The 22802-nt window shown below is 45.0% G+C and overlaps 1 protein-coding gene across 1 annotated transcript in view; it reads left to right on the forward strand.

Annotated features, from left to right (window-relative positions):
- The window catches only part of EML6 (EMAP like 6), an 884002-nt gene that overhangs the window by 396186 nt on the left and 465014 nt on the right, over window positions 1-22802 (forward strand). The window contains exons 11-12 of the mRNA XM_085612599.1: window positions 5802-5969; window positions 17844-17950. Coding sequence (XP_085468725.1) covers window positions 5802-5969; window positions 17844-17950 — 275 coding nt within the window. The remainder of the gene's footprint in view (window positions 1-5801; window positions 5970-17843; window positions 17951-22802) is intronic.

The raw sequence follows: 22802 nt of genomic DNA on the forward strand, positions 1-22802 counted from the left end.
ACCCAGTCACCTTGTGGCGCTTCCGAGGGGTTAGTCAGTGGCTTATTACATCTTACTTCTCCTGTGCAGTCAGAGTCCATTTGGCTTTCCTTAGTAACTGATGTTTTTCTTTACTCGTGTCTTCTGTCTGGTTGATGCTGGGTTATGTGCTGTGGATTTAATGGACTAGATTGTCACTCCGCTAGTTTATCCAATGACTTGGCTTCCAGAATACATTCTTTGGCATCTTCCTTCAGACTAACCAGCCAATTAGCAAGTTTGGATGGTAACAGTCTACTCTCCTTAATAATGTTTTCTGTCCTTATGTAAGAAGTGGGTATTTAATAAGCCTGGGAAGATAGCTTCTGATTTAGGGATGGGATCTTTGGTAGTATTGTGCCTGTCAAATAAACCCACCATCCTCCTCAACTCCTTCAGATGCACGTCAACCTTCTGTGCCTGGGCCAATAGAGACATAGAGATAGTGCCCCAAACTGCTTGCATTGGCACTCATTGTTTCAAGAACAGAAAAGGCAAGTGTAGTATCCTCCACGTTTTGGATTTCCTTATCACTTTCAGCGGTGGACATCTTTCCCCTTCTGCACTTAAACACAATTGGCAAGGAAGCCCCCAATTCTATACAGCAGCTAAGCCATCTTTTTTCTACCATCCCTTCCAAATCCTGGAATACCTCAAGGGTCTTGTCAGTAATAAACATCTTTATGTGGTCATATATATCACTGTGGATAAAACTGGTGGTCGTACTAGCATTAGCAATGCAACAGCTTTCCTCACAGCCCTTTCCATAGTCTTTGCTCTCATGAAGCACAGGAACCGATTGATCTTTCCATGATACAGCAGGTGCATTATATAAGGAAGACTGTAATATGCCAGGTCATATTTTGAACAGCCTTACGGGAAAGACTAACGTGTGGTCCGGCCTGGCTTGAAGACTAACTTCATAGTTCTTTAAATCAGTTGACCTGGACCAGGGCCAGTCTTATTACTATCATACATGCTTAAGCTGATATCAGACGCTTGACTTGGGCCAGAAACAGAGATCCATGGTGGTAGATATGTTGCCAAATGCATTAATAGTGGTGATACTCAAAAGTCAGAGTGTGGCTATAAAGCTGCTCCTATCCCAAATCTGACCAATTTAATTCCCTTCTTAGAGCATGTCACCATAGTTGTAATTATTTTTTTTGTGCCTCAGAATGTTTTAAATTGCACAAATATTACAGGTCACTCGATTAAACATATCTTTCCAATTCTTGATGGAGCTTGGTCTTACCAGTCTGGCAATATGGCAAACAAGGTCTCAAGGGGTATGTTGCGCTTTTGGGCCTCCAGCCGCAATCAACTATGGCGACCTCGGGCACCGACACTAGTGCGGGCGTCCTTCACACTCCTCCAAATTGCGAACTAAGATGCACTATTGTACCATAATGATCAGAGCTAGGGCAATGATAGGGCTGGAGGAGTACAAAGAGGTAACTGCAAGTCACACCTGGTGTCGCTTTCCTCCCATCACAGTGTCCTGTGGTGCGCCTGGCCAACCAGACACCAACAGTCATCTGCACCTTGAACAGGGTGCCAACACTTCCCTGCCGAGCCATGGCTTCCCTTGGGATGGCAGTCTGCCCCAACAAGTGTGATAAATTCAGGGGGAAAGGTGTGGCAGCAGTGCCTAATTTGAGCTGATGGTTCCAAATGGAGGCCTCTGACCCTCATTTTTGGGGGCCAGCACCTATTTTTCTGCATCAGACAATTACCGAGTGAAAGAGGGAAAAATACAAACACAGCATAAAGGGAATTAAGCAGCAGCCTGCAAGAGTGAGATAAAGGGCAGGGAATGTCAAGCAGGGCCGGACTGGGAACAGCAACCAGCCCTGGCAGATTTCTGCTTGACCGCCCCTGTGAGCAGGGGGCAGAGGGGCTGCTAGTGAGGAGCACCGCTCCCTCTTTTGTTACAGCACTGCTGCAAAACCGCCCCCCTGTAACAAAACCACCCCTCACAGGTACAAAACTGTCCGCCACCCCTCCGGCCCTGGTGTCTGGTAGTGGATTAAAGAGGCACGAGGTGGAATAAAGACTACGCTGCCTTGGTAGTCGGTGTACCAACATTTAAATGCACAGGCTGCGGGCTTCTGATCAGAGCTGTGGGGAATGGCACTCATTCTTTTACAAATTATACACTGTGTGGCAATGAGCCATAAACTGAGACAAAAAGCTGGAGCTCCAAGAGAACGCTGCTGCAGCCGGAAGAGAGGCATGAGCACGCTTGGCAGCGTCCGCAGTACATAGTTTTGATTGGTACTTGGAAACGCAGTGCAGAAGGGAAAGAGCCTTATACCAGATTTGTGAAGAAATTACAAAATGAGGAGAAGAAAAGGAAGAAAAAGCTCAGGATGGCATTTAGGATGGAAATGATCTGAGTAAGAGCCGAGTTGTGAGGCTAAGAGATAATGGAAGTGAGATGAGAAGATGAAAATGTTCGAGAAGGTAATGGGATGGGGTGATGAAGTATAGTGTGCATAAGAAAATAGAAGGAATATAAAGCGGGGAAAGAGTCACACTTTGATATAGAAAGCCAGCAGGTTGCAGCTTAAAGGTACTATAGACTTAAAGACAGTAGAAAGAGTGTGTGTAATTGAGATCGCAGAAGAGGCAAGGTGGCTCTTTGTTGCTACAAAAAGGAACATGTAAGGGCGCTGCAGTGGCAGGAAACTATCTGACACCCAGACAGCTCTTTTTTTGAAGAAGGGTGAAGTGGTGTGGGATGGGCTGACCTTGTTGTTTTCTGTGCGCAGCGTCTATCCTCCAACATCCACCCTCCATTCAATTTCGACGTAACAAGATATTTGCAACTATCTAGGAGTAGGCCTCATCACAGGTGATTCCAATATTTCCTAAATGATGGTGCTATGTTATATTTTCTTTACAAGACAGATTCTCTGTTTCCAGGCTTTGGGTACAATATTCCCAATTGGTATTTGTTTCCCAAGCCTAATGATTTAGAACACTTCCATACATTAGGCAATACAAACATTTAACTCCATGTTATCAGTGGACACTTGGTGTAACTTTACCCGGTTGTGCAATAGTCATCTCCCAATGGTTGCAGCTATACATCAAAACTAACAATAGATTTCTACCTGAGAGGACCTGGGTGATGGAGTTGGGCAGTGAACCTCACCAAACGTATAACATTAGGGCGCCCAGTCACCCAGGGAACAGCAATGATTTTTTTTGAGGCGCATTAGAGTTTCAATTTGGGCTCAAACATATTCAGAAAGAAAACAAATAGAGGTAAATATCATTTGGAAAGGAAAGTATTTAAGTTCTTCAGCGTTTCCTGGGATTTTTTTGTGCTTAAAACCATTACTCAGTGTGTTTTTAATTGAGTTTTTACATTTTGGCACAGACAGTATTAGACTATGGTCCTGATTTAGAACTTGGCCGATGGGTTACTCTGTCACAACGGTGACGGATATCCCTTCTGCAAAAATATAAATCCCATAGGATATAATGGTATTTATATTTCGGTGGATGAAATATCCGTCACTGTTGTGATGTGGCAACCTGTCCGCCAAGATCTAAATCAGGCCCTATGTTATTAGCAATTTATTACTTTGGCACAAAGGCATGGTCTGCTTTACTCAAGTTGGAAGATCTTAGGTTTTCTGCTTCAGGCACAAGCCTGAACTGCCAGGCCTAAAGTAGGAGGCAAAGCTGTGGCCCACGCCCCGTCTCTGATTCTACCTTTTCTTATTATGTAGCATGCAGAGGTTGTATCAGTGAGCTTGCTGATCCCACCTCTGTCTGTTACATGATGGGAAGAGTTAAAGAGGAAACTCCATCCTCCATGTCCCAAGATCGATATTTGGGCTCACTATGCCTTAGGATATTGAGAGATACAGCAGGCAGAACTCGTCTCCTGGGACATCGAAAGTCCTAAAACCACGTGACTAGGTGTCCTCTAACTATTAGTAATCAAAGAGATAGTGAACTGCACTGGTTAGTGGAAAAGAGGTGCTCTGAGTATTGACCCCAAACCCTCAACCAGTAATTGCCAAGGTGGTGTAAGTGATCACCACTATAGACTCATTATTGGGTGGCCTCATAATTGGGTTTCACGCCTGGGTACTCACTTCCCCAGGAGAGTGTCGACTCCATTTGTGGGAGGGTACTGGTGGGATCTGTGCCGAAAGTGTATTAAATAATCTCTGATACCCCAAAATGTAAAGTTTAATGAAGACAAAAAGTATAGGGGTAAGATTAAAAAGTAAGGTGGTGATGTCGTATTGGTGTGCTAATTGCCCTTAGCATCACTCGTGAGTGGTCAACATGTTTCGGCCTTTTGTGCCCTAACGGGTCCAGGCCATCATCAGGACCTCTTAATGGTAATCAGATCCCTTTCACAATCGTTCCATTGTACATAGGTGTCCACTAAATTCAGCTTCCTCCTCCTCCTACTCCCAAATGTTGTTCCCTCAGGGAGGAGGATGGTGTGACGCAAGGCTAGAGGACCATTGTGGTCTGTGAAGTGTAGTGTGCAGTGTACATGCGCTTGGTGAAAATGCCAAGCTGATGATTTAGGACCAAAAATGTATTGCTATATTTCTCTTGAAAATAACAATCTTACGTGTGGTGGAATTAAGCTGATTTATCTAAAGTTAACTTTGTGTATTATATGATGAAATGTCTTTAATTTCAGAAAGTGTCAAACTGATGTTTCGGCCATAACGACTCCCTTTCTTTGAATAGATTTAAAGATGATATTTCAGAGATTGTTTATCTCAAAGATTTATTGCTGATTGTTTCAGGTTGTTTTACTGCTATGTGTGTTATTTCATGGATTGTGTACAGAAATTTCATTATGTTTTTATAACTTTTTTACATTATCACTACTAATACTGAGCCCTGACCATGCAAGATTGGTATAACCTGTCTCCTATCTCATCCTATGATCTCTGTGATTTAGTAGTAGCATTGCTTTATGAGCCTGTTCCAATTGTCTAGCACTGTTGTCGACTGCCTGTGATTGTGAGGCTGGTCTACCTTGATTTATTTACCTTTGTCACTGTGTCCTTTGCATGCATAAACTCGTTCATATGTTATGACCGAGAATCCAGTCTGGATGGAGAACTGAAGTAAAGAAAGAACATGCATAAGAAGATTTTCGTAGCTACCTGTAATAAATATAATTCTTCTCCCAACATTATGGTGAAAGATCCATTGTTGGCCCACAATTTTTCGAAGTTTTCTTAGGAACTGTGAGTCTCAACACTCTTGATTAGTCCTGCCTGGTACACCAAAGAAAGTTGGAATATTTCAATAGTGACCTTCCAGAAGCCCTGGCTTTTCAGCCAGTTTAAGTCAAAATTGTGCTGCAGTATGTACTATATATCCCCTCCCCTTGACCTCCCAAAACACCATACATAGCATAAGCCTTGTTTGAATTCGAGATGGGAATTTGTGCACCACAACTTCAAAGTTCATCAGGTGGCACTGTCTGATGCAGAATTGTGTTGTTCTAGCGGAGATTGTTGAAGACCTGATTGGTCAGTCTCCTCCTTTTCCTTCACATATTCCTATTTTAATAGAATAAAGGCACACATGTTAATTGCTCAACAGCTGAGCCACAAATATGTTTTCACATTTCCTAAATAACGCAGTGTTGCAGAGCATGAAAGCTAATCTAATAAGCATGATTCAAAGACTATTTTTAATGAAGTGGACATCAAGTTTAATGTTTATGCACAGGTGCAAAGAGTTCTTTAATCTTGCTGATTTTTAACTTTTCTTATTTTTTTTAGGAGCAAAATTCCGAAAATATGTGGGTCACTCTGCTCACGTCACCAATGTCCGCTGGTCACATGACTTCCAGTGGGTGTTGAGTACCGGTGGAGCTGATCACTCTGTTTTTCAGTGGCGGTTTGTTCCGGAAGGTGTTACAAACGACATCATTGAAATAGCACCACCTGGTAAAACTTATTTTCTAGAATATTGTTGTTCGATTTTATTTCTGCATGCTTTTAGTAGGGTTTTCCCAAAAAATGGTGTAAAACATAAGAACGCTTCCAAACGTTTCTAGGCTTAAAGCGTAGTGATCTCAACCACACATGTGATACGTGTATAGGGTGCTTTATCTTTTCTAGTCTCACAATGCTAGAGCGATCTAACCTAACGTATATGATATGTGGCAAACGTGCTTAAATGTCTATAAAACACTTATTGTAACCTGTAACTAAAATTAATGCTGCAATTGTAATAGACTATCTACAGAAATTAAGCATAATGATCATAAATTTAGAAAAAGAGTCCCGAGCTTTTTTTATGACTTAGTGTCTTTTACTCTTAGAAATGTGCAAGGCACACAAGACTCCTCAGTAGTAGAAAAGGGTGTATTAAAGGAGGAAAGGAGATAGTAATAGTGAAATATTCCAAGGTAGAGTACTAACATCAATGACCTTGACTGTATCAATCACCTTCTCACAGAAATCCTCCCATCCACCTGTACCAGGCTTGACTGAGGGATGAATTTGAATAGATAGGGTCTAACATTGACTCAGATTCCCCTCCATTAGGCTGGAGGAGCGCCACCCAACTGCCACTACCCGCAAATGAAACGATAATAAAACGGGTTTCAAACCCGTATTATTATTGTTTTATTTGAAGCCCCCTGGACCCGCCCCCAAGACTCTGATGAGTCTTGGGGGCAGGTCCAGGGGTGGGGGAGTGGTAGTGCACTCCGTTTTCTGTGCATGAGGGTTTGGCTGGCCATCTCAGGCCGGCCAAACGCTCTTGCGCAGTGAAGCTTTCTCCAGCCCCAGCTGCGTTGCTGGGGCTGGGGAAAGCAGGCCTCGCAGTCTGCCTGTGAAGGCAAAGTCCCAGCGCTCAGGCTAATCCTGAAGCTGCTGTCATGCAGCGTCATGAATGGCCGCAGCGCATTATGGGAGCCTGTGCAAAGAAGATGGAAGAGTGCGATGCAACGGACGGCAGCGGCGATCACGTACGTTTAAAAAAAAAAGTATTATTATTTTGTCCCCCACCCTCCCCAGCTCCCTCCTCTGGCTCACCCCACCACTTTGGCAGGGGATGGAGCCCTACTGGATTTCCCACTTCTCTTTATTTCTGGATTCTGCTCTTCTGGAAAAGACTGCCCTTTTTTTAAATCTCTAGTTAAATCCAGAAGTGCAGTTCCTGACCAGCTGCATGTCAGTTCTTATGCTACAAGAGTTTCAAACAATATCTTCTATTGCTGAAGGTACTTTACCATTGGAGTGGGAGCCAGGTATTCTTTGACAGGCATGCTGATACTCCACACAGGCGGGACACTCACCAACATCATCAACAATGATTTATTTAAGAAGGTCCCATCAACAGATTGCATACACAAAATCATAATTTGTAGCAAAAATTACAGTATTTTGATAAAACCATTGTAACAATATTTGCATTATATAGTTAGTTAAAGATATAGTTACACTAAATGCAGTCCAAAATATTGATACATACTAACTGTAAAATCAGATGCACAATTAAAAAACAGTCACTCCTCATGTAAGGAAATTCACTCCTCCAGATCCTGAGTCAACCGGACCTGCCGAGATGGTTGCATCTTGCTCTCTAAGCGTACTCAAGGTATTTTGATTTAGCAAAGGCTATAACCAAAGGCCAAGAAGATCTACAATACAGTCAATCATCTTCATATTGTGATACCTGACGATTTAAAAGTCGGTGCCAACCATTTTTGTGAAAAGGAGATGTAAGCTGAATAAAAGGAAATGACAAACTGACTCAATGTTGTCATTGCAGAAGAAAAGTGAGATCCAGACTTTCCTCTGGAGTCTTGCTAGTGTACAGCACACAAATCCATTCCAAATAACTGGTTAGATATTTCTCTCCTGGACAGACAACATACACATCATCTCTCCATCCCTTATTCTCAGGTCTCACCTGAGAAAGTGCATGCACTTTCCATGCATACTTTTTTATTCTGAAAAAAATAAAACTTAAAAAGGGCTTCGAGCCTGCCCATTACTTACCATTGGTGGGCTTCATCGTCACTCATTTTTTATGTTTTCATTGGTTAGTGGCAGCTCTGCTCAACTGGTTTCATGTTGCCATCTTGCTATAGACTGCTATGGGAGTATTTTTGTTCCACCTTCCTTAGATTCGACACATAGGCCCTCATTACGATGCTGGTTGGACCGCAACCGACAGGCTGTCAGTTGTGGTCCGACCGATATCCAGCAAGGCGGTCCAACTGCCACATTATGATGCAGTCGGTCAGACCGCATCGGTCCAAGAGACCGACCGACACTTCCGTCGGTCAGATCATATTCCCTACAATAGGGGGGTACCAGGGGAGGCAGCGCTGTAGGGATTACGATGGCCCATTCCGACTTCCTGTTCATGGTAGTCTGACCGTGGGCCTCCGCTATGGGCCCAGGGGGAGCACCTGTGGTGCCTCCGAAACATCCATACCCCGTGCGCCAGGCACCACATGGTGCCTGGCACACGGGGTATGGATGTTTGAAAACATCCCTGTTTCCGTTGTGGCTTGTTCTGCCGCCTTTTCGGGCGGCAGCACAAACTACAATAGAAAGAAATTCTGATTCTGGCCGCCTATATGGCGGTCGCATCATAATTTGGCAGCTGGGACCTCGGACTACTTGTCTGTCGGTCCCAATCCTGCTACGTGCGTCCGACGACATCGTAATGAGGCCCTTAGTGTTAAAAAACGGCATGTTTTCTGTGTATAACACCCAACTTTGCTAGCAACAGTGCTACTGACTCATACTTACCTAAAGGTCTCCAGCTGCCATTACCAAAAAAGTGCTATGATGCAGCAATCGCTTGCCGCATCTTAGTGCTTGTTTTGTAATTTCGTTTCTTAATAGTAATGCTGTGGGGCCCTCCACTTTATGTGGCCCCTCCTGTACCAATTTAAAATGATGATTTTCCTCTAAAATGTAATGCACAATACGTTGTCATGCAGTAGACTGTACTGTGGTGGGGAGTCATCCTCCTCGTAAGCCTGTGTATCTTTGCACCTGCTGGTATAACTGCGGCTTTTCCTGCTGATACCAACAAGCATTGCAAAGCCAATAGGTCTTGCCTATACAAGATCAGCCAGCCTTCTCGTCTCTTTTAACCATGCTGCACAACGTGTCAGCAAACTTCCTCTTTGCCCATTAGCCCCACTCTCACACTCTGTATACGTGCATTTAGCACTCAAACGGTGTGGTGGCTCGGTGGTGCGGGCCCCTGTGGTCAGCGACTTTGCACCCCCAGGCTTCAGTGTCTTTGAGGGTCACTGCAGGCGGTGGTTTGTCCCTGGAATGCTGAGTTTAACAGTACACTCAGCTGGCTTGTCAGCACAACTTCTTCTTATGCAGTTTATGGCAGGAGCTGAACTGAGAGGGCAGAGGGACCCCTCTCCCTTTGGCCTGGGCTGGCTTTGCTCCCTGTGGGCTTCTCCTACTGGACCGTTGCTAAGGGGCGTGAAGAGCATCAGACATCTGCAGCCCTTGCTCCTGCTGAGGATTTTCTTAACATTACGAAGCTCGACAAGGAAGCCATACATTTGATAGTGCAAGAAGCACATTTAGATCAAGCAATTAACAAGAAATTATAAAAAAAATAACTAAAATATATATTTTGTTTTGTTGAGACATGGAATATATGGGTACAAATGTGTTTAAACTCTCAATCTGCAAAGCACAGTGTGGCACATTGAGACGCTTGTCCGAAGGGAAAGCCTGCCAGCCAATGCGTGCCGTCCGCCTGAATGTCCTTCCCAGATTCCGGTGACCTTGACACCCGGAGAGTGGATGCGCGCTGGTATTAATAGTACGTAATCCTAATCACCCACAGACTCGTTCAGCGCTTACCTTTCACACACGGATGTGTACATAGATGTATATTCAAACAGTTCATAATCACCTTGGTAACCCCGATTACAGAAATCTATCACCAGGGCAAATAAATGAGAGCAACCCTGAGTCCTGCCTCGGCTTCATGTGATGTCCTTGAAGCCATAGAATTGGAGTGTGACTTAGCAGAGTTGATCGACAAAGCAGAAAGGAAAACAACGAACCGAATCATTAAACGCGATCTTTGTGTATACAGAAGCCAGAGGTGTGTGTACATTGAGTGGTAATTGGCTCGGTAGGGGTGAAGTGGTGATCCCCTGGGTGCAGGTGCCGGTACTGTCCTCGTGCGTGTCTTCCAGCACCTGGTAGAAGTGATCCAGCTTCCTTATCGCTCTGTCCTTGGAGAGATAGGAAAGGTAATTTTCTTGCAGAAAAGTTGACATACTGTGCTCCATGTTCTAGCTTATGGGGAGGAAAAGAAGAGAATCTTTCTGACGAAAGAACCTGAATAATGTTGCACATCACCATCTCAAGCCACAGACAGGGCCATCTCAGGCTGCAGACCCCGCCATCTCAGGCTGCAGACAGCGCAATCTCAGGCTGCAGACAGCACCATCTCAGACTGCAGATAGCGCAATCTCAGGCTGCAGACAGCACCATTTCAGGCTGCAGGCAGTGCCCTCTCAGACTGCAGACAGCCCCATCTTAGACTGCAGACAGAGCCATCTCAGACTGCAGACAGAGCCATCTCAGACTGCAGACAGAGCCCTCTCAGGCTGCAGACCCCGCCATCTCAAGCTGCAGACAGGGCTATCTCAGACTGCAGACAGCGCAATCTCAGGCTGCAGACAGTGCCCTCTCAGACTGCAGACAGCCCCATCTCAGACTGCAGACAGCCCCATCTCAGACTGCAGACAGCCCCATCTCAGACTGCAGACAGCCCCATCTCAGACTGCAGACAGCCCCATCTCAGACTGCAGACAGCCCCATCTCAGACTGCAGACAGAGCCATCTCAGACTGCAGACAGAGCCATCTCAGACTGCAGACAGAGCCATCTCAGACTGCAGACAGCACCATCTCAGACTGCAGACAGCCCCATCTCAGACTGCAGACAGCCCCATCTCAGACTGCAGACAGCCCCATCTCAGACTGCAGACAGCCCCATCTCAGACTGCAGACAGCCCCATCTCAGACTGCAGACAGAGCCATCTCAGACTGCAGACAGAGCCATCTCAGACTGCAGACAGAGCCATCTCAGACTGTAGACAGAGCCATCTCAGACTAAAGACAGAGCAATCTCAGGCTGCAGACAGAGCCATCTCAGGCTGCAGACCCCGCCATCTCAAGCTGCAGACAGGGCCATCTCAGACTGCAGACAGCGCAATCTAAGGCTGCAGTCAGCACCATCTCAAGCTGCTGTCAGCACCATCTCAAGCTGCAGACTGCGCCATCTCAGGCTGCAGACTGCGCCATCTCAGGCTGCAGACTGCGCCATCTCAGGCTGCAGACAGCACCATCTCAGGCTGCAGACAGCGCAATCTCAGGCTGCAGACAGTGCCCTCTCAGACTGCAGACAGCCCCATCTCAGACTGCAGACAGCCCCATCTCAGACTGCAGACAGCCCCATCTCAGACTGCAGACAGCCCCATCTCAGACTGCAGACAGCCCCATCTCAGACTGCAGACAGCCCCATCTCAGACTGCAGACAGCCCCATCTCAGACTGCAGACAGCCCCATCTCAGACTGCAGACAGCCCCATCTCAGACTGCAGACAGAGCCATCTCAGACTGCAGACAGAGCCATCTCAGACTGCAGACAGAGCCATCTCAGGCTGCAGACAGAGCCATCTCAGGCTGCAGACCCCGCCATCTCAGACTTCAGACAGCACAATCTCAGGCTGCAGTCAGCACCATCTGAAGCTGCAGTCAGCACCATCTCAAGCTGCAGACCGCGCCATCTCAGTCTGCAGACAGCACCATCTCAGACTGCAGACAGCGCCATCTCAGGCTGCAGACCGCGCCTTCTCAGACTGCAAACAGCCCCATCTCAGGCTGCAGACAGCGCCATCTCAGGCTGCAGACAGCGCCATCTCATGTTGCAGGCAGCGCCATCTCATGTTGCAGGCAGCGCCATCTCAATATGAAGGCAGTGCAATCTCAGGCTGCAGACAGTGCCATCTCAGGCTGCATACAGCGCCATCTCAGGCTGAGCCATCTCAAGCCGCAGACTGCGCCATCTCAGGCTGCAGACTGCGCCATCTCAGGCTGCAGACTGAGCCATCTCAGGCTGCAGACTGCGCCATCTCAGACTGCAGACCGCGCCATCTCAGTCTACAGACCCCGCCATCACAGTCTGCAGACCGCGCCATCTCAGGCTGCAGACAGTGCCATCTCAGGCTGCAGACCACTCCATCTCAGGCTGCAGGCTGACAGGTGGCATGTGGAGTAGTGGGCAGAGGCGAGATTTGCAGCATGTTGGGTCGAGGGCTGCTCATAGCCATAGACAAGCGCCTTATAGAGGCCATCCGTTTGTTCGAGTGCTGCAGCTGGGAGATGTAGCTCCCAGAGGAAGGAGCTCTAAAAGATGCTGCCATTAGTTGTGATGGTTCTCAGCCCTGACTGAGTTCACCTACTGTGCTTGAAGGTTTATAAGAGTGTTTCACAGCGGTTCTTAACCCCACTAAGTCATTACTGGAACCCAGGGACCACCACTGAATTATCATTATTTGAATTCAGGCACACCCACTAAGTCATTATTGGAAGGCGGGAACCCCGGCAAAGCATTTTTGAATATTTAAACCGAAAAACAATACAAAAACGAATAGAGAAACAAGCATTCATGAAACAAATACACAAATAATGAGATATTTTATGAAATATTTTATTTAATTCACAAATATATAAAGAAAATCATAATTTAAATTTTAATGGGAAGGTTGGAGGTTTTCTAAAATGAATGGCAGCCACTCATCATCCATATTGTACTCTGATTGATACATTTGCACTGCTCCTACAGTCAGTTGCTAGACGATACTAACTAAATTTCAAATACCTTTGCATTTACAGAACGTTTTAAATTGTTTAATTTTAAATTTTACTTCTTCATTTATACACTTTATTAATCTGTTAATATTATTTAATTTTCCAAGCAGTCGCCGACCCCTTAAAAAGGCTTCACGGATGCCCAGGGGTCCCCAGACCACAGGTTAAGAATCACTGGTGTAACAGATTTTTGAGGACAGTGTGGTATGTAGCTCCCCAGCACTCTTTCCAGCTTTCACATTCCAGGCACAAAGTAGATTCATGATGACCTACACAGACACACAAACTCTAGTCGCCCTTTTATGGGAGCTACTTTACTGATCATAAAAAGCAATTTTCAGTTGCTGCAAATAAGGACAATGTTATGTTGCCTACAATACATTACATGAATGTCGACTTTCTCAAGGAGACGTGTTGCCTTTCTCTGGAGAAGGTGATGGATTCTCCACTAATCCGGTCCATGGAGGTTTAATTTCTACGGTGCGTGTTTTCCACCATTTCTGCCACTCAGTTTCTAACTTTTCGCATCCAGTTTAGAAATGGATGGCAACTGGAACTCCCTTGTTTTAGTGGCGGCCGCCGCCTATCTAAAGTGGTAGGGCAGCAGCCGCCTATCTAAAGTGGTAGGGCGGGAGCCGCCTATCTAAAGGGGTAGGGCGGCCGCGGGGGGAGGGCTGGGGATGTTGGGAAGAAGGGGGTGAAGAAATTATAAAAAGGTAAAAAAAAATAAAACACTTACCTGCTGCTCTGCTCCGTTTCCAATGATGGACGTCTCGCTGCTCCTCTCGTCGGGCCGGAAGGGGATGGGCCCTCAGGGCTCAGGCTCCACACCCAATCCAGAAGCTGCTTTCATAGCATTAGAGTAGTGCCAGGATTGGTCTGAGCTGCGTAGTTTGCCGCTCAGACAGTAAATTGGAAACATAAGTATGCATGTGTGTTTGGCCAGCGCAAAATACACATAAGTACTCATAGTTGCCCGCTAGTCCTCCTTCCTGATATGCCTGGCCCGCCCTATACTTATTGCGGGGCTCAGACAGACAGCATAAATAAAATGATCAATAACATTGGGTTATCATTTTATTTATCATCTGCTGGCACGGGCTGTGGGGCGACGCTCCTCTGCCATTACAGAGGAGCCACCCCTGCACACACTGTCATTCTAATACGGTGTTTACTCATGAAGCTGAAGTTCTCATATACATTCCTACTTACCGGGGCTGTGTAGCATCCATTGGGGTTCATGAACATTATCCATAGGCTTCCCATGACATTTTTACATACCCATTCTCCATGTCCTCTTTCAAGCATTATTCCAGTCAGACTCAGATTCTGCAACATCCACAACAGAGCGATAAGACTCAGTCCAACCTATGATGTGCATTCTTCATTGTGGGTATACTCCTTTCTTACTTTTCATTGTGTTATTATATCATGAGCCTCTCAGTATTATGTCACAGAAACTCTTCTTGTTTTGTCCACTAGAGCTAAGGGAGCCTCGGTTAGTTTAAAACTGCATATCCCTGACAATGAGATGTGCAGTGTGTCACCAAGGGACACTCCCAATCTATCTGTAAGGTGACTTTCCAGATTCTGGTCCCAGGATTGATGCTACGGTCAGGGTACTCTTTTCAGTGAGTGTACTGCAGTCCTGTTTCAAGACTGTCTCTTCTGCACTATTACATGCATTCTGCTTGATAATCATTCACCATTGGTTGGACATTGGGGAGTGCAGGAAGTAAGACTTTAAGGAATGTACTTATGCAGTGCCTCATGCAGTAATGTGTCTGATGTACATAAGGCCCACACTTCATCAATGGATGCAACAGAAGTATATCTTCCTTTGGTTGCAGTAGAAATCCTGCTGTTATGAAATTCTCAAAAATCCCCATGGAGTACTCTGGAGAAAATATGAAAGATGCAGATTTCCTAAATTAATTATGCTATGACAGACTTATGTGGTTCATCCAATAGCTGTCTAATCCCCCATTTGTAGGTAAAGCAGGAATATGCAGTTGCACAGGATTGTTTTTTTGTTCCATGGAAATGTTTTTTCCCTTCACCTTCTTCAGATCTGGTTGTGCCTCCCTACGTCATCCGTTCTAGAAGCACACTGCTACCATCTGCAGGACTAGTTTTCTGTGTGCTTCCAGGATGGGAAGCACCGATGAAACCTTTCATGAATAACCCCAACTTTCCAACGTTGTTGGTTTTTACAGAAGTTTGCATAGAATCTACTCCCTTCTTTTTTCTCTCCCCTGATGCCCTTAGCATGAATTACTGGATTTTCGTTCATGAAAATCCACAAATCTGGATTCCCTGAATGAAGATTTTCATTTTATGATGGCATACTTAATGTTGTGTGCATCTAAGCGACACTTGAGTGCAGAACAGTTTTCTTGAAAAGAGCTCTCATGAAATTAAAGGTGCAGACAAAGCTGTGATGAAAGGGAACCCCTATCTTCTCCACAGAACATACATCCTACAAGTTTACAATGTAAGAAAGCAAAAAACTAAGAGGACGGACATACTGATGCCTGATAACAAATATTTACTTGAAAGATGGATGTCACCAGGGTATGGAAAATTGTGCAGACTGGATTCCAGTCTAATGGATATAGATGGCTACATCACCAGGGCGTAGCATGCCTCCTACTTGAAAATAATTTACAAATGCGAACTCAGAATGAAGGCATGATTTGTTCAATATATCCAACACTGTTAGGAGGTCTAGCCTGACAGACTGGACAAGCGGTCCGGTTCAAAAGACCTATTGCCAGCTTACCAGGAACTTACATTGGGCTTCAAGTGTGCTCATTGCTTACCATTGGTTGGCTTTATTGTCACTCTTGTTTGCTTGCTTCTTATTCAATGCCTTGTCCTTAGATGCCTTATGCTTGCATTTCCCATCTTGTGTTTGTCCCTCCCCTTGAGTATTACCTCTTTACCTGTGTCCTTTCACTGGCTTCTGTGAGAGAACTATTTGTTTCATTTTGCTTAAGCATTCCACGAGAGTGCATGTATTTTCTAGCTGTCTCCTTCATGTTTTTCTACTCCTGCGATTAGAGTATGCTCTCTCTCTCCAGTGTGCTTGCCTTTCCCACGCTCTCCATGTTGCTCTGACCCATGTGCTTCTCCCTTCACCCCAATGTTGTTCTCTCCCTTGTGTGCGTCTTCCCTGCTCTACTTATTTCCCCCTGCAGTGTGGGCTTCTTTTTTCTTCCTCCCCCCACTTGCTACCCCGACCAGCTCCTCCGTTGCCACTCTTCTTCTGCCTCTCCCCACAGTGCTATTGTTAAAAATATTACCTTTTTTGTAGGGCCAAACAGAACAAAGCTGCTTCCACATTATACAAAAATATTTTTTGTGCTAATTAATTTGTAGTTTTTTTTGTATACATGATCCATCTCAGATTGGTAAATAAAAAAATCATACGTGTGTCATGATGCATGTGCATGCCTGTTATATGACGCAGCCACATCTACAACATCACATGGCCACATAATTGCGCCTTTTCCCCTTACTGTTCATGCTGTACAGCTTCAGCGTTTTGCCGATGCTGTACAGCATGAATGGAAGCATTGGCAAAGCCAAAAGTTCCCAAAACGTTTTGGGTTTGCCAATGTTTGTTTAAATTGTATCCATAAACTATTTTAGTTAAGCATGCTAAAGCACTGAGCATGTCGAAGACGAGCACCATGTGAACAGTCATAGTGACCTTTAAAAGACGAGCAGGACAGAGGATTGCGTAGTATCGATGGGTGAAATGTGTCCTGGCAGTTATCTGTATTACACTCGGTCTTTATTTGAGCCGGTGGTTGCCGGTGGCACCCACTGTCACCACGCATGCCAACAGATCTTTTTCAGGCAGGAGACTCCCTATTTTTGAAGTCGAAAATGGCTTTATTTTGGCTGTCTCCCACCTGCAATTGCCTCTGGTTCAATATAAGTCAATGAGAGAAATACATTCTCCTTATTATTTTTTTTAAGTTTCCCTCTCTCCTCTTCTAAAATGTTGGCATGTATGCGTCACTCATTTTTGGGGACCTGAACTTGGTTTTTTTCATCAGACGTTTCCTGAGAGCCAGAGAGAAAAACACACAAATGGGAAAAAAGAGGTCACCAAGGGAGAAAGCAGGAACCTGAAAGAGTGAGATAAAGGTGCGGGGAATGTCTGGCAGTGGATTAAGCCAGGGGCGGCTACTCGCTAAGATGGAGGAGTGTCGGCCCACTGCTTTCAGAGCATTGGAAAAGGGAAAATAAAATAATAAGAACAACGTTATCATTTTATTTTTCTTTGCTGAAGGGCTGGGTTAGGGTGTGGCGGGGCTGGTGGCACAGGGAGGTGGAGTGGTTCATGCACTGAAGTGCGCATGATGGTTTGGCCGGCCATCTTGTGCTGGCCAAACATTAATGTTCACTTTGCAAGTTCTCCACCGGGCTGTAATACACAGCCTGGGTGGAGAACATGCAGAGGCTCCCTGTCCCTTTGTGAGTGCCGAACCGCCGAGCTCAGACCAAAAACAAATCTGCATTGCAGCATTGTGATTGGCTTAGGGGATCCTGTGTGCTTCCTGCTTCTTCCGGACTCGAAGTCAGGGAGAGACGATGAGGAGAGATGGCGTAAGGGGTAAGTGTTTTTTAAAATATTTTTTAAACCCCGCCGCCACTGCATTAAAGAGGCCAGGAGGTGAATTCAACACTACACAGCTTTGATATTTGGCACGCCAAGTCTTAATAGGACCGCTGGAGCAGAGATTTAGGCACCAGCGCTCATTCATTAACGAATTAAGCACTGATTACACTGATGGCTTTGTGATAATTTTTTACCTTTAATGTATTTTAAAATGGATTTGTTGGGCTGTGCTTTAGTTCCCATGTGGTATTTCTTGCTCTTTTGCTGACATTAACTCCTGCTTGTGTGTTTGCTTCTTGCAGAGGCTGCCAATGATTCCTACAGTGAAGAGTCTGATTCCGACCTGTCCGACGTGCCAGAGCTGGACTCCGATATTGAGCTGGAGGCTCAGATTAACTATGATCGTCAGGTCAGTGAACTCCTTACCGTTCCAGAGTCTTTGTCTCACTTCCTCTGTCCTGTCTATTCGTGCAATATGATTATATTTATCAGAATTATTTTTGTTGAAAAAAATCTTCACGGTTCAACTTTTCTCTTGGCTTTTCTTCGATGCTGAAAGTAGCTAGGATACAAAAAATCAGAGCTGTTCCACAAAAAGGCATCCCTGAGCCTGGGAACACCACCCACCTCGCTGTCCTCAAACACACCAGCAGTTCACATCACATTGGCTCAATTCATTGTTGTCTAAATATGTAGGGGTCGGCGCATGCTGATCCACCGGTCCAAAATGTTATGGTTCAGATCTACAGATGCTGCTGGTAGCATTCTTATGCCAAATCCTTCTGCAGATATGATAAGAGCAAGGAATCTTCGGATTTCATGGTTTGCGATGGGCTGAACAAGAGAGCATTATGCTTCAGCAACGGAGCTTGCCCTGTGCACATCCTATTTTGCAGTTTTCATTGGTGGTGCTCAGAAATCATTAAAACAGGCAACATTAAAACACAGTCAGTGTGTGTGGGTTTCAGTATGTGTGCACTGACTCACCTAAGAACTCTTCAGTATCACTGTTCAGTGGCGCTTGACAGCCCAATGGGCATATTTATTACAAGCGACCCCTAGGTCTCTGCTGAAGAGTAAACATAAACACTCATGGTCAAGAAGACTGAAAGACTGCCAAGATAATATTAAACACTTTTCGATTAAAAATAATAAAATAAATGACAATTGTAAACACAAAGAGCCTCATTATAATGGCAGTCAGACAAGTGTCCAACCGCCATCATTTCAGCTCAAGACCGTCTGATAAGGAGTCGGCGGTCCCGACAGCCCAATTACGATAAGACCACTGTGCAGGCAGTCGTTAACATTCCTTTTTCTGTTGCAGCTTGTGCTGCGGCCCAGAAAAAGGGCGCACCACACACCGCAATAAAAAAAGGGATCTTTTTAAACTAACATGCACATGCACCGTGTGCCAGGCACCATGTGGTGCCTGGCACACGGTATATGGATATTTGGGGGACACCACATGTGCCCCCCAGGCCACATCGCGGAGGCTTCCGGGGGATGAGGGCCCTGCTAGGGGTTCCATAAGTCAGTTTAACGGCAGCCGCCAAAAGGCTCTCCGAAACTGACATCCTAATCCCTACAGCGGTACCTTCGCAGGCACCGCCTCCTTTGTAGGGATTACTGGCTCTATGGAGATGTTTTTTTGAGACAAGTGGTGTACTGCCTGTCAGAGTGCACCACCCTCAGCGCCAGGGAATGCGTGATCCTCGGCCTCTGTCTTTGTTAGCGGTCTACTCTTTTTGGGTATAAGACCAATACTAGCACGACCACACAGCGGGTGCAAGGCAAGCCGGTCTGTTCCTGTCCACGCACCAGCCGTACACCATGACAGCCATACTGCTGAAAATTTTAACGGAAGCCTGGAGAAGGTGCAGTCTAGTCACTGCAATTCTAGAAACCATCTACTTGATATTGGTAAGCTGATTGCTCCAACTAAGGTAACTTTGTTACAAGAGATGGACCCTCTTGTCAGCAACTTTGTCCTTTGGTGACAAATGGTGGCTGCTAAATGTTAGATCCCTGGCCAAACATGCAACATAAATAGGTGTATTACTGAGCTGTTATAGCTCAGAGGCACTCTTTTTAACAGCAACCTGGACATCCCCTGACCTGCTGGTCGATCTGGGTTTAGCCTGCCCACCAGGATATAAGATTTTTCATAAACCGCGGAAGGATAAGACAGGAGGCGGTGTGGGGATTATTTTTAAGAATAAGTGGAACTTTGTCCCACTCAGTCTTGATGACTTGGTCAGACTTGATTTATTGGGCTTTTCCCTCAAGGATGGTGAAGGCTGTTTGTGCTCCGTTATTTTATGCTACCGCCCTTAAAGTCCATCTGGCTCATACTTACCTGCTCTCTTAGATCTATTTAGCAATATGGAACCAGCAACCTGCAGGGCAATGGTTCCCAGGATGGAGAAAAAAATGCAAGCACTCCTCTAAAGACCCAGCATACAACCAGGCAATGTGATGGCAGACTCCATCATCTTAGCCACAGCCAGAAAGAGAACAAATTTTCCTACCACCTCTGAACCTGTTCCAGATAGAGAAAGCAAGAGGATAGAAATGGTGGGAAGAAAATTTGAATGAGGAGCTGCTACTCAATGGAGAATAGCAAACTCAAACACATTGCTGGATACATATTCACATCAAAACAGGGAAAAGATAGCAGAGTTAATGAAGTATCTGTATGAGAAATATCAGTAAAGAGCAAAAGCATTAGCTGAAGATGGAAAAGATATTGCCAGCAAATGCTTAAAGTCGGCATTAGACACTGCAGATACGACAGCAAGACAGTTGGTGACAGGGACATGCATGGCTAAGGATATCAGGCTTCAAAAACAAAGTGCAAGCCAACATAGTTAACAGCCCTTTCGATGGTGAGCATTTGTTTGACAAAGCAGCAGATGCCACGCTGCAACAAATTAAAAAGACAATGATATGGGAAAGTTAATAGGGGCCCTACAGTTTACGGACTAGCCAAGAAAGGAAATTGCCCTGACTAGAAGACCTGCAGGAAACGGTGCCTTTCAAACAGGGGCACCTCATCCAAGCTTTCAAAGCACGGGCCAGCCACAGTCAGCATCACATCAGTGGCAATTCCAAACAACACAACGACACTTGCTTCATTATCAAACAAGAGGAAGAAGCCTGCCATCAAAAGGGGCGGCAACAACAACAAAGTAACTCACTAAAATCGGACTTCCACCCACACACAGCACCAGTGGAAGAAAGAATAGGAATCTTCCTCATGGAGTGGAGGAAGGTGACATCAGACAAATGAGTTCTCAATATAATCCAGCATGGATACTGCATAAAGTTGGAGAAACATCCACCAACATAATATCCAAAACAAAAAACACTCACAAAGGAAGAGATAATATATCTCCAAAAGGAAGTAAAGGAACTGCTACAAAATCAGGCAGCAGAAAAAGTACACCCCAGGGAGAAAAATCAAGGAGTCTATTCAACATAGCTCCTAGTTTCAAAACCAGACAAGACACTGCGGCCAACACTAGACCTCTGTTTCTTAAACAAATTCATAAGAACACAAAAATTCAAGATGGCAATGCTACACAAAGTTATTCCTCAACTCCAATAGGGGTATTTCATTGCAATCATAGACTTGAAGAATGCTTATCTACACATCCCAATCAATCAAGCTGTACTTATATAGTGCAGCTTATTATCTGAGAAGAAAGGGAAGACGTGTTTACCCATACTTAAACGACTGGATGTTAAGAGCAAACTCAGCGCACAAGTGCAAAAAATACATAAGAACAGCGATGATGACACTGCACAAACTGGGATTCACGATAAATATGGAGAAGTCTTCACCCACACCAGAACAATAGAAAACTCTTTTTGGGAGCGAAGATAAACACAATTCAGGGAAAAGCTTTTCCATGCGAAAAAAGAGTAAAAGTCGTAACACAAGAAGCTCTCCGTTACCAGATGGGACAGTCTCTGATAGTGAGGACTTTGGGAAAATTATTAGGAATGATGGCTTCATGCATACCACTAAACCCACATCCGAAACTTCACATGAGACCGATCCAAAAATAGATATAGAGTCAATGGTCACAATCGACGGGGAGATGGGAGGATTTAGTGGTTGTCACACAACAAATACAGGAGGAAATGAGTTGGTGGAACAAAACAAATGTAACAGCTGAAAGACCCTTTATGACTACAGCTCCAACACTGACCACCATTACTACGGATGCCTCACATATCCGATGGTGAGCTCACATCGGGAAACAAAATGTCAGAGGAATATGGAACTCACAAGAATCAGTCCAACATATAAACCTGCTGCAGTTTTCAACACCAATTGTGGACACAATACAAACAGACAACACAACAACAATGTTTTACCTCAACAAACAAGGGGGAACAAAGTAATTTTCCCTATCAAAGTTGGCACAGCAGATGTGGAGATGGGCCATTCAAAGACAGATAGCAATAGTGGTGATATAGCTACCAGGAGTAGACAACATATTAGCAGACAGACTGACCAGACAAGCATCCAACTCACACGAGTGGGAACTGAAATAAACCGTGTTAAAGAGAATTTTCCTAAAGTTTGGAGCTCTAAAAATAGAGATGTTTGCAACAAAACAAAACGCAAAATGCCAGTTCTTCACATCCAGACTCCCATATCCTCAGTCTGTACGGAATGCGCTATCGATAAATTGGTCAGGGAAATTTGTTTATGCTTTTCCCCCTGACTCCACAGCTCTCAGGACTGGTCAACAAATGCAGACAGCCATAAATGACACTAATACTCATAGCTCCACAGTGGGCAAGACCGACTTGGTACTCAGACCTAAAAGAGAAGGCAGAAGCAGTGGAAACGCTGCCAATGTTACAAAACCTGCTCTCCATGGAAGGGGGAAGAATTCATCCAGAACCGAACTCAATGAGCCTAGCAGTGTGGCTCCTGAAGACATAGAATTTGGTCAGCTAAGACTACTGAAAAAATCAATGGCAGTCCCCAGAAAAGCAAGGAACGCAACAACTAAAAAATATTACATTGCAAAATGGGAAATGTTCACATATTGGTGCCAAAGAAACAATCTGCTTCTAAACAGGGCATGTGAAACTACGGTAATCAGATATTTAGCGTATCTGTTAGAAGAAAGCCTAACTTATGCGTCTTTAAAAGTGCATCTAGCAACAATAATAGCCTACCCAAGGGGTTACATAGGAAGACGTGTTTACTATGCCAATAATCAAAAGATTTCTAAAAG

The sequence above is a fragment of the Triturus cristatus genome, chromosome 6 (assembly GCF_964204655.1).
Source record: "Triturus cristatus chromosome 6, aTriCri1.1, whole genome shotgun sequence".
NCBI classification, from domain to species: domain Eukaryota; kingdom Metazoa; phylum Chordata; class Amphibia; order Caudata; family Salamandridae; genus Triturus; species Triturus cristatus.